The 15,946-nt window shown below is 53.8% G+C and overlaps 1 protein-coding gene across 1 annotated transcript in view; it reads right to left on the reverse strand.

Annotated features, from left to right (window-relative positions):
• SHB (SH2 domain containing adaptor protein B) overlaps positions 1-15,946 on the reverse strand; it is a 135,324-nt gene that overhangs the window by 16,314 nt on the left and 103,064 nt on the right. Inside the window, exons 4-5 of the mRNA XM_019966233.2 lie at positions 12,413-12,584; positions 5,321-5,440 (exon numbers count right to left, since the gene is read on the reverse strand). Coding sequence (XP_019821792.1) covers positions 5,321-5,440; positions 12,413-12,584 — 292 coding nt within the window. The remainder of the gene's footprint in view (positions 1-5,320; positions 5,441-12,412; positions 12,585-15,946) is intronic.

A 15,946-nucleotide genomic window follows, 5' to 3' on the forward strand; every position in this document is an offset into this window, starting at 1 on the left:
AGCAGAGTGATGTTCCACCCAGTTCATGAATGGTTCTAGAGCACAGCTCTGGGGACATGACTGCAACCCTGCTCAAAACCCTCAGGAATGCTCCCTGATGTACAGGATAGAGCCCCAATTCCTCAGCTGGATGACCAGTGCCACCTTTCTCCTTGGCTCCTGCCAATGTTACTTGTTATTCTCACACAAGCTCTGCATTTTCCTGTCTCTGTGCCATCTTCTCTGCCTGGCTGTCCTCTCTGCCCTGTCCACAGGGCAGCCTTCCAACACCCTCTCTTCTGGTTCCTTCCCTCTTTCATGGACCTGAGCACTTTCTGCCTTGAAAAGTGAAAAAGTGAAAGTGTTAGTCACTCAGTCATGTCTGACTCTTTGCAACCTTATGGACTGTAGCCCACCAGGCTCCTCTGCCCATGGAATTCTCCAGGCAAGAATACTGGAGTGGGTAGCCATTCCCTTCTCCAGGGGGTCTTCCAGACCCAGGGATTGAGCCCAGGTCTCCTGTCATCTGAGCCATCAGGGGAAGCCCACTTTCTGCCTTAGGTAGCCTTAAACATGTTCTGTGAGTATTTGAGTTACCAGTATAAATGCCACTTCTTCCCCACTTGGGCTATGAACTCCTGGAGACTGGAGCCCAGTAATTGACAAGAAACTGAAGGGACAGAGCTTATGGGCTGAGGAAGACTCTTGAGAGATTGGGGCTGAGTTGCAATCTGATGGAAAGGTCAGAAATGTCTCTTGAGGTCAGAATCTGGGCCACATTTGCAAGGTTGTTGCGCAGTTTGCCTGTGGGGATTTGAAAGCTGAAGGCACCTTTCGAGGCCTCCCTGGGGCTGTGTACCCTACTGGGGATGGCAGCTCAGGGCCTAAAGAGAGCTGGGCTGGGCCCAGGTCAAAGCAGCAGGGGCATCTCTGCTGAGGCCAGGAGGGTCACTCTGTCTGTCCCTGTTCCCAAGCATAAGAGGAGGCCCTGGGTGCTCTCCTACGTCCCAGCTGTAAACCCTCCAGTCTTTGAAGTCCTGTTTCCCTCATCTTGTCCAGATTCCTTTGTAAAAACTCATGAAACTAGAACTTGCAAAGAGTCATTCATAGTCCAAAGTGCCTAAAGAACCCTTTTAATGAGGTTTTTTTTTTTTTTTTTTAAATCCCTTTCTCCCACTGCTTGCCTTTCCAGACAGGAAACTGTGTAAGAGGGTGATGTTTTCTTGCCAACTTCTAAGAGCTCAACCTTTTGCTTTCCTGAGGCTAGAGTGAGTGTACCAGGGGTCAGTGGTGTGTGCTGGCGGCCAGTGGCCCAGTGCCCTGCTGGGTCAGGCTGGAGATGGGAAGACGGAGAGGTCTGCAGAAGGGGTTGAGGACAGTGTTGAAAAGTGACAAGGCAGGACCTCTGTGAGACTGCTTCATGGTGGGGGCCGCTGCCACGGAGGGATGTGAGAAACTGAGGAAGGCAGGCACAGTCTTGGATTACCATGGGTGCAGGGAAAAGCTTTTGGTGAAGGGGCAGGTGGGTGGCTGCTTGGCCTGGTCCAGGGATCTGACTGGTCCCCACAGTGGGATGCAGACACCATCTCTATTGTCTGTGTGGTCACTTGCAGCTGGGTAGCTGGGTCAGTCGTGAGTCCCCTCTGGGTCTTGGCCTCCTTGGCCACAAAGCCAAGGGACTGGACCAGCTGGGCATCTAAGGTCACTAGAGGCTCGACACTGATGATGAGGGTGGTGATGTCTGCCCTGACCACCCCATAGGGCTGTCCCGACATCAATATGCAGGTTTTCTAAAACTGTGAAGTACTGCGAGTACTCAGGGTGGAAGTGAGGTTTAAGCACATGGCTTGATGCCTGAGGGTGGCCCCATCACTAAGAATTGAGTATCAGCTCCTCTGTGGGGCTTGAACCGTGCCTAGGCTCTTCTGCATCTCCAGGGCTTTGTCTGGCGTGTCCCCTCTACCTGAGATGCCCACCAACTGTCCCTTCCTAGGGAATACCTACCCTCTCCTTAAGGTTCAATGTACCTCTGCCCTGCCGCTTTTCCAGACCCTCCCACCCTTATGCCAGCTCCGGCCCCCAAGCCCTCTGCAAGCAACAAGGCCCAGACTGGGAGCTCTTCTGCCTAGGCCAGACTGTCCTCACCTCTGCTCCCGCCTCTGCACAGCCTTGTGCCTGGTACCCAGGGCTCTGATAAATATCTGCCAAGGGACAGATGGATGAGCTCTGTCCTCTGGCGTGGAGGGGTGGAGAGCCCTGTCCTCTGGGGCCACAGACCCCAAACTCTCTCTCTTCCCCAGAACACCCTCACAGCAGGACCCAAGGCTCACATGATAACATAGCCAGAATTCCAATGTCAATATGCACTGCAATCCTGATAATGCCACTCCCCACCCCGCCCCTGCCAGGCAGCCTTCGGCATCAAAGAGACCCCAAACCTCCATGGTGGCTGGCAAAGCTGGCACCTGCCCCAAGCAGCTGGGACATTCAGTACCAGGGCAGTTCCATTTGGGGTTGAGGTGATGAATGCCAGGTGTCTCTCCCTGATTGGCAGCCTGGCTGGTTACTAGGGCTGCTCTGGAAAACAAGCCCAACTTCCCTTAGTAGGTTGCCCTGGCCCAACCCTCCTCCCCAGCCTCCTTTGAGGGAAAGCTGACCAGGTAAGACCACCCCTCTGGCGTTTGGGATCTAATGGCTCTAGACAAGCATGCAAAACTAAACCCTCTACCTTGGCATCCGTGGGCAGAGACCAGTCATCCAGACTGCACTTCCTGATAATGAGAACAGACAGGACGGGTGCAGGAAGACAAACCCGGGCTTGATGGCAGAGTGCTCTGGTCGAGGTCCCAGTACAGGCCCCCCCTGAGCTGTGCCCCCCACCTTCTCCCCTTGCCCGGGAGGTGCAGGGGATCCGGCTACAGTAAGCCAGGGGAAATCTGGAGAGCCAGGGACACTGATGGGCCTCTCTGTCTATATGGAGAACAGCATTGCCTCTCGTGCACAGGTGAGGACACAGGCTCAGAAAGGTGACACGGCTGCCGAGGCCACGAGGTCAGGGAATGGGAAAGCCCGGCCCCTGGACTGTAAGCCTGTGACAGAGCAGGAGGGTCGGGGAAGGGAGCAAACCTGGGACGAAAAGGGAACTACGCCCTTAGAACCGCGACACGCACACTCTTCTGAAGACCCACCTGTGAGCCAGCACTTGCCTCTGTCCGCATGACGGATGGCACGGGCTCAGGATGCTGGGGGGTGGACCCTTCGGGCCCTGCTGGTGTGAGTAGTTCCCACCCCTGGTTCAAGATCCCTCGTGTGCTCCCAGTGAATAAACAGAAGCGAGATGGGTCCCTGACACGTGCAGGAATGACTGGGCTGGAGTGGGGCGCCCCCACCCCCTCCTCTGTGCCTTCAGCCAGTTCTCTAGGGAAGACGCCTCTGGCCTGGTCCCAGATGACGGAATTCCAGGAAGAGTGAAATACACTGAGGAGCTCAGAGACAGCCAGTGTGATGAGTGTGTGGAAGACCAGGGAGTGGGCAGTCTATCCGGGTCAGCAAGGAAGGATGGATGGTGATATGGAGTCCCATCTCTGATGTCACTCATCTCTCTCACCTCCTGAAGCCCAGAAAGGCACAGTTCACCTTGAGGCAGGAAGGTGAAGATCTGGAAGCATCATTCATGGGCACCCGGTTGCTAGGTTACCTCGAACAGTGGGGGCGGGAAGAGGCAGCATGGAGCAGTAGGGAGTTCAAGACCCCTGACCCTGGCAGCACAGCAGCTGTGTGCACCTCTCCCTGCTGTTGCCCTCTCCCCTAGGCAGGGACAGCCCTTTGACTTTGGCCGCCATCAGCCCAGCTACAGTTTAGCATACTGAATTCTCCTTGGCTGTAATAAAACCGGCCTGATTCTAAGCTGTCAGGCCTGATGGTGGACAATGAAGTATCCATGTGTCGCTTGCCCTGAGTGCCCTCCCAGAGGCTCAGAAATCCCCTCGACATCCTCCCTGGCAAAGCAGTTGTCCAGCTCCTGGTTGCACATCCCCAGTGATGAGACACTCACCACCTTCTGAGGCAGCTCTGATTCCTGATAGGCTTGAAGGGTTAGAGAACCGTACCTCTTGCTGACCTGGAATCCACCTGCCCATAACGCCCCATCTACCACTTCTGCCCTGATGTCCTTGAGAGACCTGTGGTTCCTCCATGTCCCCACACATCCTCCCTTCTCCAGGCAGACTTCCGGTGCCTCTGTTTCCGGCCCAGGCTCTGCTCTACAGTTTGTCACGGTCCCTTGCAGGTGGGGTCAGTCATGAGCAGAGAGCCCAGGCCAGTCTCTCTCTGCTTGTGTGCACCGACCCTACTGACCTCATAGCTGGCCTGCACAGGGCTCTCCTGATGCGTCCTGGCAGTTCTCTCTGCATCACCTGGCCTCGAATAACAGCAAGCTGAGTAGAAAGAAAGCAGGCAGCTGCTTGCTTTCTGGTGGTCTGTGCTGGCTGACCATTGCTCCCAGTGGTCTGTGCTGGCTGAAGGACCTGGGTTTATATCTCAGTTCTGTCATTAACTCTTTAAATCCCTCCTCTCTCCCAGTCTCACTTTTCCTATCTGTAAAATGGGTTTTAGTCAATATGTTGGCTTCCATCCAGCAATAGCACTGAAGGATGAAACCCTCAATCAAAAAACCCTTTTCTTATTTCAGGGTCACCTATCCTGAAAGCAACATCTTGTGGATCACAAAGACCCAATAGTTTACAAAGCAACTGCAGGTGATCATGTCAGCAAGATTCTTCCTGGCTCTCTGTGGGGTTCCTTACAACCTTCGTGCGACACATAAAAGAGAGGCTTTCCCAACAGTAGCCAAGAACATAAGGAAAAGGTGGTTCCCACGGGGGCAGCAGGAGCAGTGGGGCGTCAAACACCGGGCCTTGAGTGCTGACCCAGCCCACCTCGGGTCAGCCCTGGTCCCTCTCTGAGCCTCAGCTTCCTCATCTGCACAATGGGGACAAGATGTTTCTCCTCAAAGGGCTGTTGTGAGGTTTGAAGGAGGGACGAGGCACGCTAAGTGCTTCTACAGTCCCTGGCTCACGGCAGATGTGGAAACTATTCTTGGATATTTAATATAAATCCTAGGAAAATGCCCCTCCTCTTCAAGGGAGGCAGAAATGGAGAATATAAAAACTTCTCTGTGTCCCAGAAGAATTAGATCAAATTGGAAAAGCAAGGCGTGAAATAACTCATGCTGGCAAGTTTCCCCGGGGGGACACTGGCGGGTCTTTCTGCCTCAGACAGCCGGGCCGGATCGCACATCGCGGGAGGCTGCCAAGGGCCAGGGGTGGCCGAGGTTACTCACTTCAGGGAGAGGGAGTAGTCATGCCTGCTGGTCTGGCTGTTCCGGACAAGGTAGCTACACTCCTTACAGAGGCGCAGCAGGTTCTCAGCGTCGCCCCTGCTGATGGCTCCGTGATACCATCTGCGGAGAAGAGATGGGGTCAGAGTTCAGCAGGGATAGACCCCCACCATTGACATCCTGAAACCCATCTGCCCCGAGGAGGCTCAGCCCCACTGGAGGGCGGCTGTGGCATCCTGGGCCTCGTCACTAGGCCGCGTCCCTGTGCGTGCAGATGTCACGTGTGCCTGTGCGCACGCGCGTGTTCAGTCACTCATTAGACATGCACAGTGCCTGCTGCATGCAGGTCTTGGGGAGAGTGTGGTACGCAAACCTGGCCTCCACACCGTGAGGCACACAGTCTCGTGTGGATGCCACGAAAGACACGGAGCAGGGTCACCTGGCTTGGAGCTGGCGGGAGGGACTGCTGTCTTAAGCAGCAGCAAGGGAAGCCTTCTGCAGGGGGTGACATTTCAGTATGGGCCTGAAGGAGCTGAGGGAAGATGCCACAAAGGAAGAAGCTGGAAAACAGCATATTTGGCAGAAGAAAGGCAGCCAAAGCAGGATGCCTGGCATGTTTTGGAAACAACAAGAAGGCCAGTGACGGCTACAGTGAGACAAGGGGGCGGTGTGGGCGCTGAGGCCTCAGAGGCCCCGTGGCAGGGCTGGGTTGGGGGCCTTGTGTACAAGGGGACTCTGGTCTCTCTGAGAGACACAGAAGCCATCAGAGGGTGCTGACAGGCGGGACACATGCTGGCTCTGCGACACCTGCGGGACAGAGGGCCGGTGCTCGTCACTCAGGAAAGCAGGCGGTGGGGTGGGGTGGCCAAACCAGTGCTCCCGCCAAGTGCATCTGGCATCGACCGGGCACGTGGCAACCCCAGCAGTTCTGCTTCCGGGCAGCACGTGGTGAGCGGCAGAATCTCATGGGAGGGGCGCCATGGCAGATGCCTGGCTAAGGCCCCGAGTGCAAGACCAAAGGGGGACGTGGGTTTTCAAGATTGGAAGAGTTGAACTTTAAGTTTCAGTGGCAGAGTGAAGATCCTAGGACGCTGGTCAGTAGGTGTACTCAGAACAGGTCTCTACTTACTTACATTATGGTCTCTGAGGGATCGGGTCAGTGGGAAGATGGCCAGAGATGTGGTTAGGAAGGGAACCAGAGGTGCCAGTGGTCAAGGATAGATCATGCTTTGGCCGCGGAGGCACAGACCTGGCTCTGCCACTGGCCAGTTGGGAGTCTGGGGCAAGAGGCTAAATCTGAGTGCATCTCAGTTTCCTAACTTAGGGTCACTCTATTCCTGTTTGGGGGTTGTGAGGATTAAACAGAATGATGCATTGAAGGGCTGATGGAGAGCCTGCAATGGGGTGAGTTTCAGCAACTGGCAGCTACCAGCATCAGCCAAAAGAGAAGTGAACTTGCAGACAGCCAAAGGTCACTTCCCCAACTACCAGTATTTCAGGCTGCTGCTGTGTAGACTGCATTTAATTTTATACCTCCCCCAGGTGTATGGCAATGGCACCCCACTCTAGTACTCTTGCCTGGAAAATCCCATGGACAGAGGGGCCTGGTGGGCTGCAGTCCATGGGGTCACTAGGAGTCGGACATGACTAAGCGACTTCACTTTCACTTTTCACTTTCATGCATTGGAGAAGGAAATGGCAACCTACTCCAGTGTTCTTGCCTGGAGAATCCCAGGGACAGGGGAGCCTGGTGGGCTGCCATCTATGGGGTCGCACAGAGTCAGACACGACTGAAGCAACTTAGCAGCAGCAGCAGCAGCAGGTGTATGGAGGAGCCTGCCTCCGGGACCTGGCCCAGGAGTGCCCTGTGAACAGTACCCGTGAGAGTTCTGGTACAGACGTCCTGTGTGGAGAAAAGCATCACATTGCCTTTCTCTGCACGTTCTGCCATTTATAAGGCAGTGTTCTAAACAGTTAGCAGCAGTGAAGATGACATAATTATAACCTAAAAAAAAAAAACCAACTCAACCAGCTCTAGGAAAGCAAGGACTGCAGAGTGAGAGAGACGTGAGTATCCCCGTCCAATGAGCTTGTGACAGAGTCACTGATGGCCCAAGAGGTGACCACTCACAGGTCAGACCCGGGGCTGGACATCTGGAGGGGGACTCACTGAGGGAAAAGGCGAGAGGAAGTGTACACTGCAGACCCACCTTCCTGTCTATACTTAAACAGAAATTAAGAGGATGTGACGCTAGGAACTGCATGGGTTGCCATAATTACAACACTCCCAGAGATGTGACAGGCCAGTGTATGTTTAAGAAAAGATATGTGAGACGTGGTTAGACAAGGATGGAGCTGACTTTCGAGATGAGAGTTAACAGTTTGGCCAAGGTGGTTTTCCAGGAAATTTCACCTGTGTAACACAGCCCCAGTGAGCTGACAAAATGCTGTTCTATTAGCCAAGCAAGTTTCAGCTATTTGAAGCAGAGCCGTCCTCAGGGAAGGCCAAGAAGTAGTCTCCAGGGAGGCGCTGCCTGAGTCCAACTCCCAGAGCACAGGACAAGTGGCTCTAAGAAAGGCGGTGGCAGATGGGCCTCGGGGGTTCTGGATCCTCGTTAAGGGTGATCCCTGGTGGGTAAACAGGATAAGCTGCTGGTTCCTTCCCCAGCTGCTCCAGCCATTCCACATGTAGAGAAAGGCAGGGGACTCGGGGTAGAGGATCAAAGGAGAAACAGGAGGAGTTGGGGAGAGAAGAGGCAAAGGACACTCAACTGGGGGATGGGGAGAGGGCAGACTGTCAGGATGAGGATGGCTACCAGGAGACAGGATGGGCCTGGCTGGCAACCCCTGGGCCCAAGGAGGACCTGCCTGAACTGAAAAGAGAATCCAGGCAGGAGGCCATCTTGGGGATGCACTGGACTTTGTAGAGCTGGCCACTCAGGCCTGAACCATGGGAATTAAGATTAATTAATTAATCTTAATTAATTAATCTCCAACACCCATGAGATCATCCAATTATTTACTCACCACTTACTATATCCTTGTTCTCAAAGGGCTGATGCAGGCAGATAGAAAGTCAACCAACAGATTCAGGAAACAATTTCAGATAGTGACAACTGCTATATAGGAACGCTGGGTTTGTGATAAGGCAGTGACTGGGGTGAGGGAGGTGCCTACTATGGAATGAATGGACAGGGGGGCAACCCCGAGGAGATGACATTTGACCTGAGAATCTGCACTGAGAAGGAGCCAATCATGTGAAGAGCCAAAGAAAACACGTTCACTGCAGAGGCAGCACCAAGTGCAAAGGTCCAGAAGCAGGAATGAGCCTGGGGTGTTCACAGAGCAAAAAGGTAGCAAGAACAGTTCAGTGCTGTGACTGTGGGAAGTGGGACAGGATGCGGGTGAACAGGAGGCGGGGCCCAGTTCCCCGAGGCCGTGTGGGCCACAGGAAGAAGTCTGATTTCATTGTAAGCATAGGGAAGGCAATGAGAGTTTTAAATAGAGATGTTAAGAGATACTTGCTCTGGACGATTTTACAAAAGGGTAGACAGGCTACCCTGAAGAATGGCCAGAGGGGAAGTGAAGCAGGAAACAGGCGAGGAGGCTTCTGCAGTGGTCCAGACGGGAGGACCTGAGATGACAGGAATGGATGGATTCGGGATGTGTTTGGATGGAAAACTGGAAGTTAGTAACGTACTAGATGCTGGTGTGACACCAATAAAGGAATCACGATGACTTCAGGACTGTGGCTTGGGCAACGTGGTAGATGTGATGCTGTTGGGGTGGGGTGGGGACGGTGGGCAAACTGGGGAGCAGCGGGTGTCCAGGAGATCAGGAGTCCGGTTTTGAACGTGTTAAATTTAAGATGCCCATTCGTCAGCCAAGTGGAGATGCCAAGAAGGCAGCTGGCCGTAGGAGTTAGGAGTTCTGGGAGAGGTGTGGGCTGGGGATGGGAACTGGTGACTCACCACCAGCATCCTGAGGAGACTACCCAGGGAGAGCACGTAGCTGGAAGCCGAGCCCTGGACAGTATAACCTTCAGGTCAGCTTGAGGTGAGGAGCTGGCGGGGGAGGCAGAGGAAAACCGGGAGCAGAGAGCGTCTTAGAAGGAGGGAGCCGTCTAATGTGCTGGCTGCCACAGGGGTCAGAAGAGGTCAGCTGGTTACCCGGGCAGAAAAGGGAAGCAGATTGGGGTGGATGAGAGAATGGGAGGTAATGGAAGGGAGAGCGAATGCACTGACTGCTCTGTGGGGACTCTGTTCACCGAGGGGACAGCTACCTATTCACCGAGCACCTATTATGTGCCAGGCACCAATCTAGGCACTGGGCACGCAATGGTGACCCAGACAAGCTCCTGCCCTCATGGAGGTTACATTCCCAACAGGGGCTGGGGTCAGATGGGGATGTCTAGTCAAGATTTATTTATTTATTTGTTTTAAGAAGTTCATAAAGAAGGCTGAGCACCTAAGAATTGATGTTTTAGAACTGTGGTGCTAGAGAAGACTCTTGAAAGTCCCTTGGAGAGCAAGGAGATCAAACCAGTCAATCCTAAAGGAAATCAAGCCTGAATATTCACTGGAAGGACTGATGCTAAACCTGAAGCTCCAAAACTCTGGCCACCTGATGTAAAGAGCTGACTCACTGGAAGAAACCCTGAATGCTGGGAAAGACTGAGGGCAGGAGAAGGGGGTGACAGAAGATGAGATGGTTGGATGGCATCATCGATTCAGTGGACAAGAGTTTGAGCAAGCTCCAGGAAATGGTGAAGAAAACAGGGAACTCTGGAGTGCTGCAGTCCATGGGGTCACAAAGAGTTGGACATGACTGAGTGACTGAACAACACCACCAAGAAGTTCATGACTAGGACACGTTCAAGTGCTGATGGTAATAATAATGCTGAATGGAGCGGGCGGTGTGCTGCCTCTAGGAGGCTGGGGAGCAGTCAGCCCTTAGTACCTGAGCAGCCTTTCCACTGTCCCAGGAGGGCCAGCGAGTAGTTTGGGTGCCTGGGCAGAAGTGTGACTGCCCATCCCTAACAACCCTCTAAGACTGGGGCACCTGCTCAGTGCGCCTACCTTCCCTCTCCCCTGCACTAGGGTGGGGAGAAGTTGGGAATTGGAAGTGCCTACTAAATTCCGAGGCAGCATCAGCCTGGGTGGGATACAGTGAACCTCTCGGCCTGGGTCCTGGGTCCTGGGTCCTGGGTCCTCGGGCTCTGCTGGAAGTGGGATCTTACCTAAGCCCACCACCCTACCCCTTGGGTGATGAGGCAGGCCTCTAGCAAGCTGGAATAATCCCAGGGAGATGAGATGATGGGGAGGAAAAGCCAGCCATGACTCTGGATTTGGCTGAGGGCCTTTTGGGTGGGAACAGGAAAGGAAAGGGAGACCTGCCCTCACGGGGCTCATGAAGTTCCATCTGGGTGTGGGCAGAGGGGAGGTTGGGCCGCTGACCACAGGCAGACCTGGGTCAGGATGCACGCTGAATAGCTCCCAGGCTTCTCTGGATTATATTTTGTTTGTTGATTAAAAAGCGCACAGTCTGATCAGAAATAAGCAAAACCTGCCACCCAATCTGTGTGGCTGTGAGACGTAAGAGATTAACACGACACCTGCTGGGAGCCTACCCCTCCCCCCTCCCCCCATGTGCTCTGTGCAGCAGGCGCAGGGCTGTCACAAAGGAGGCTGCAGCACACGCTTAAAAAAGGGCACACGAGCGCATGACATCATTCGGAAAACTCTGCATCCTGCTCAGCGAGGGAGCATTTCCTGTGAGGGATGCACTGCCGGCCGGGCGAGACCAGAATCCCCTGGGTGGAGACTAATATAGTGCATGATGCACTCGACAAGGTCTCACAAGGAACTTGCTGGGTGTCAGCTAATCTCCTGGCCTTACTGAGTGCCTACTCTGTGCCGGTCACGTGCTAAGGGTGAGGGAAAATTACATACAAGAGGGAAGTGAGAGGAAGGTGTGGGGTCGAGTCACAGAATTCAAATCCTGCCTCAGCACTCTGAGCCAGGAGATCCTAGCCAAGGCTCCACATCTCTTGGGGTCCCGATTTTCTCATTTTGCAGTAAGATGATAATCCCACTTACCCCACATTTACTTGTGAAGAGGGCGATACACCTGATGGTATGAGCATGGGATCCAGGATGTGCTTTGTTAAGTTCCAGGAGACACTTACTCTAGGGCAGGTATGTGGAACAATTCACAAAGTGAGTGGCAATTCTGGGAGGTGGGATTTTATCCTGGAGGCGATGGGGAACCATGGAAGGTTTCAGAGCAGAGCAGGGACCCAAGACCCCATCAGAGAAAGGAGATGACCATCTCGGTCAAGAGGATGGAGACAACACTGACCAGAATGTTGCGGAGAAGCAGGGGGGCAAGGGGCAGCAGGGATGGGACTCGAATGCTGATTAAAGCTGGGAACTCTCTGGGGGAAACCCAAATCAAGAGTGCCAAGGTCTTGCCCAACTAAGATCAAGCAGATGTGGGGCAAAAAGATCATTCCTGCTATAAACTAAAGCTAATAGGCAGCAGGATTTAGCATGTGTATGTGTTAGTTAGTCGTGCCCAACTCTTTGCAACCCCATGGACTGTAGCCTCTGTCCATGGAATTCTCCAGGCCAGAGTACTGGAGTGGGGAGCTATTCTTTTCTTCAGGGGATCTTCCCAATCCAGGGATCGAACCCAGGTCCTGTATGGCAGGCAGATTCTTTACCACCTGAGCTTCCAGGGATGTCGGGCAAAAACATCACTCCTGCTATAAAATAAAGCTAATATGCAATCAGGCAGGAGGGTTTAATATACATTTAGCTTTTTAAAAGCTCACTTGCTGCATGATGAAACTAGAAAGGAGGATACAAAAGTAAGCAGAACACCATGTGGACGATCCCACTGTCCTTCCTACTAGCCATCCGAAGGCAGGCAGGTGATACAGAGGACAGAGAGGAAGCACAGGGCCAGGAGTCAGGAGAGGTGTGCTTTAATCCTGGCCGGACAGACTTGACAGCGGCCTCGGCCTTCTATGAGCATCGGCAGTGACTCCGTGAACTGGTCACTGAGACTGAGCTTTGCTCCCTGAGGACTTACATTTGCTTCTCCAGTGGCACAGCAGGATCCACTCTCTCTCCCAGGATCCCACAGAACTCAGGGCTCCCATGTTTGATGGGCTTGAAGCCCCCTCCGGGAGCTCGAAGCTGGCGCCGCCGGTCCCGGGAAGGTGAGGGGGATGACTGCCGCTTCTCGCTGCCATTAAACTGGGCTGTGGGGGAGAGAGAAAGAGCACGGTTACCTGGTTACCCAGAGCTCAGCCCAACAAGTCACTGGTGGCACATAGTGGGGCCAGGAAATCAGCACGGTTGGTTGATGATTTACAATTTGCAGGCAGAAGAGCTCCAGGCAATGAACAGACATGGCTCAAAAGTTGTGGGCTTCCCAAACCAGGATGTGAGGAGCCATCACAATCAGATGGTGCAATCGAGGGGCTGGTTGAATCTCCAGAGGCCACTGAGCTCAGCCTTATCCCCAAAGGAACCCTCCCGCAACCTCCATCAAAGGGGCCATGGTACTCCCAGAGGGGGCTCTGCTCCCTAGACAGTTGTCAGGGGCAAAGTTTTTCTTTATTTTGTGCCAAAAACCTGCCTCCAAGTGGCTCCTCTCCTCCTCCATTCTCCTACCTTCCCCCCCGACACAGGGCTGCACCGGCCACATCTGCCCCCTTCCTCCTGGGACAACCAGAGAGTTCCAGTCGAGGGGTGTGTTGCATCACAGCCGTCTGCTCCTCTATACTCACCCCACCGTGTGGGCCCTCCACACAGCCAGCCCCGTCCTGGACTAGCCCCCAGGTGAGGCTGGAGTAGTGCCCAGCACAGTGGGATGGGCCCTCCAATGTGCCTTCTTTCCAGCCCTGGACCTGCAGGAGCATCCCTTCACCCCATGGGCTGGGGAGGTACCTTTGGAGGGCAGGACCCTGGAGACACCCCACAAAGAGTGGAAAATACTGAGCTAAAACTGGAGTTACCAGGACATCCCTGGTGGCCCAGTGGTTAAGAATTCACCTTCCAATGCAGGGGATGCAGGTTTGATCCCTAGTCAGGGAACTAAGCTTCCCACATTCCTCGGGGCAACTAAGCCTGCATTCTGCAACTACTGAGCCCATGTGCTCTGGAGCCCTTGTGCCACAATGAAAGATTCTGCATACCGCAACTAAATAAATATTTAAAAACCAACAAAATTGGAGTTGCCAGAAGTGTTGGTAGAGACCAGCAGTCCACCTTGCAAGTCATGTCTATGGGCTTCCGGTTGCCTCATCTGAAAACTAGGGATGACGACCGTACCCAACTCGTGGGGCTGTTGTGAGGAGTCTGCCAGGGGATGAACAGCCATCTTAGCAGAGCGCCTGGCGTGTAGCTAGTCTGTGCTCAGTAAATGCTATCATAAAGGATTGTTTTCATTACTATTATCATGCCTACTCAATATGGACACATACTAAGTACTTCACAGAAGCCTCCGAACTGCCCTAAGTCCCCCTCTGAAGTTGGCCATGACCTGCTGTGTGCCTTGGCTAAGCCACTCCACTTCTCTGAAGCCCTATTTCTTATCATACTGACTGCTGTGGGAATCAGATGAGGGATTACATTTGATTGGCCCAACATATACTGAGTGCTGAGTAAACTGGGCCAGGGCCTGCGGAACCGTGTACCCAAGGCCACGTCCAGCTACAGGCCCACAGACACACAATGCTGGAAATCTCCCCAGCCCCACCCAGCAAGCACGGACGTGGCGAGTCATCCTCCGACCCCAGCTACACAGCAATCAACCTCATGTTCACGGAAGGTGGTGGGAAACTCCTGCCCTGACGGTGGTGATGTGCGGTCTATGGACCACTGAGGATGGTGAATGAACTCGTTGTGAGTCTCAGCCACGGAGCCAGATCATCCATCAGGGCAGCGAAGCATTTCCATCCCTCTGAGACAGGCTGCTCTATTAATCACTACAGAAAACAGCGGGGAGGGGGGTTCCTGCCAACGGAAGGCTCGAGACAGGTTGGACCCACGTGTTTGGTCACTCTCGTGACTGCAGCAGGGTCTGGCAGGCTGTCCCTTCTAGACTCCTGTTCACGTGGGCCAGGCTTAGTTCACAGTTGGGGAAAACAGCACTGAGCAAAACAGAAATCCCCACTTCTGGAGTTCAGGGTCTGAGAGACAACAAGTAAAGTAAGTCAGATCCACAGCATACCGGCTGGGGCTAAGTGCTCAGGAGAAAAGGAAAGCAGGACAAGGCAGGCCTCTCAAAGCACAGCATCTGAACAAATGCCTGGAGGAAGGGGGCAGAGCAGCATGGACGTCTGGGGGAAGGACATTCTGGGGAGAAGGAAGAACAGATTCAAGGCCCTTGACTTTAGGAATGGGCTGAGGGTGACTGAGAAACAACACAGCCCAGGGCAACTGGAGTGGATTGAACTGGGTGGGATTTGAGGCCCAGGGGAGTGGGAAGGAGCAGGACCACATGGTTGGGGGTTTTGTGGACCCTGAGAAGGACTTTGGTTTTATTCTGAGAAAAATGAAGAGCCATTCTGACTTCTGATGGGGAAAGCTTTCGACCTGGTACTCTTTAACAGGACTGCTGGGCTGAAAAGGGACAGAGAATGTGGGTCTATGGGAACTCTCCATAATTTCATCTCTATTTTGCTGTGAACCTAAGACTACTCTTAAAAAAACAAAAGTTTGTTAAAAAGAGAGAGAGAGTGAGATGGACGAGGAGCAAAGCCAAGCAGTGAGTAAACTCCTGTAGGACGGGCTGGCATTGGAGAGGTGGATGGAAGTGACTGAGAATCGGACTTGTATATGTCTTCAGAATGGAGGGAGAGAGAGACAGAGGGTCAAGGTCACTACTGGCTTTAGGCCTGAGCGTTGGAGGATGGGGCTGGCAAGTCCAGGTGAAGAAGGCTCACAGAAAACCCTAAGCTCTGTGAGAAAACACGACAGAGGCCAAGCCCCAACCTCCAGACGCCCACAGCCTACGATGCCAGGACTGGGGCAGAGTGAGGACCCGCCTGGAGGCTCCCTGCCCTCTTCTCTGGCTACAGTTCTGTCCTGTGTCCAACCACGGGGACAGACAGCCAGGTGGCAATGACCTCAAGGCCCTTTTAGGGGACAGGTCCTGCGGTTGGATATCTGAGAAACAAACATCCTCCTCCATCCAGCTGATGAGCTGAGCTTTCACAGTGGTGATAAAGGGGTGATGTTCAGAGCGGGGGCCCCCACACACAGGTCACCACAGGCCTTCCCCCGGCTTCCCAGTAGCCCAGCTCCCCAGTCAGAGCTTGCAGGGAGCCACACCAGCCCTCAGGGCAACCGATCAAATGGGGTACCGTCCTGGGAGGGGGTGTGAGAAAGAGGTAAAGCAAGTTCTGACCTGAGCCACCTAACTTGCAAAGCCCTGGATGGGTGATGTTGGGCAGGGGCAAGCACTGGGATCAGGTAGACAGATGAGGGTCTGGTCACCTTTCTAAAGGGCTGGGACTTGATCCTATGAGTGGGTTGAATCAAGGAATGCCATCCTTCAGACTGGGCTTTAAAGACCTCTCTGACTGCTGATGGAGAGAGGGTTGAAGGGTGACCC

Source organism: Bos indicus, chromosome 8, assembly GCF_029378745.1.
Source record: "Bos indicus isolate NIAB-ARS_2022 breed Sahiwal x Tharparkar chromosome 8, NIAB-ARS_B.indTharparkar_mat_pri_1.0, whole genome shotgun sequence".
NCBI classification, from domain to species: domain Eukaryota; kingdom Metazoa; phylum Chordata; class Mammalia; order Artiodactyla; family Bovidae; genus Bos; species Bos indicus.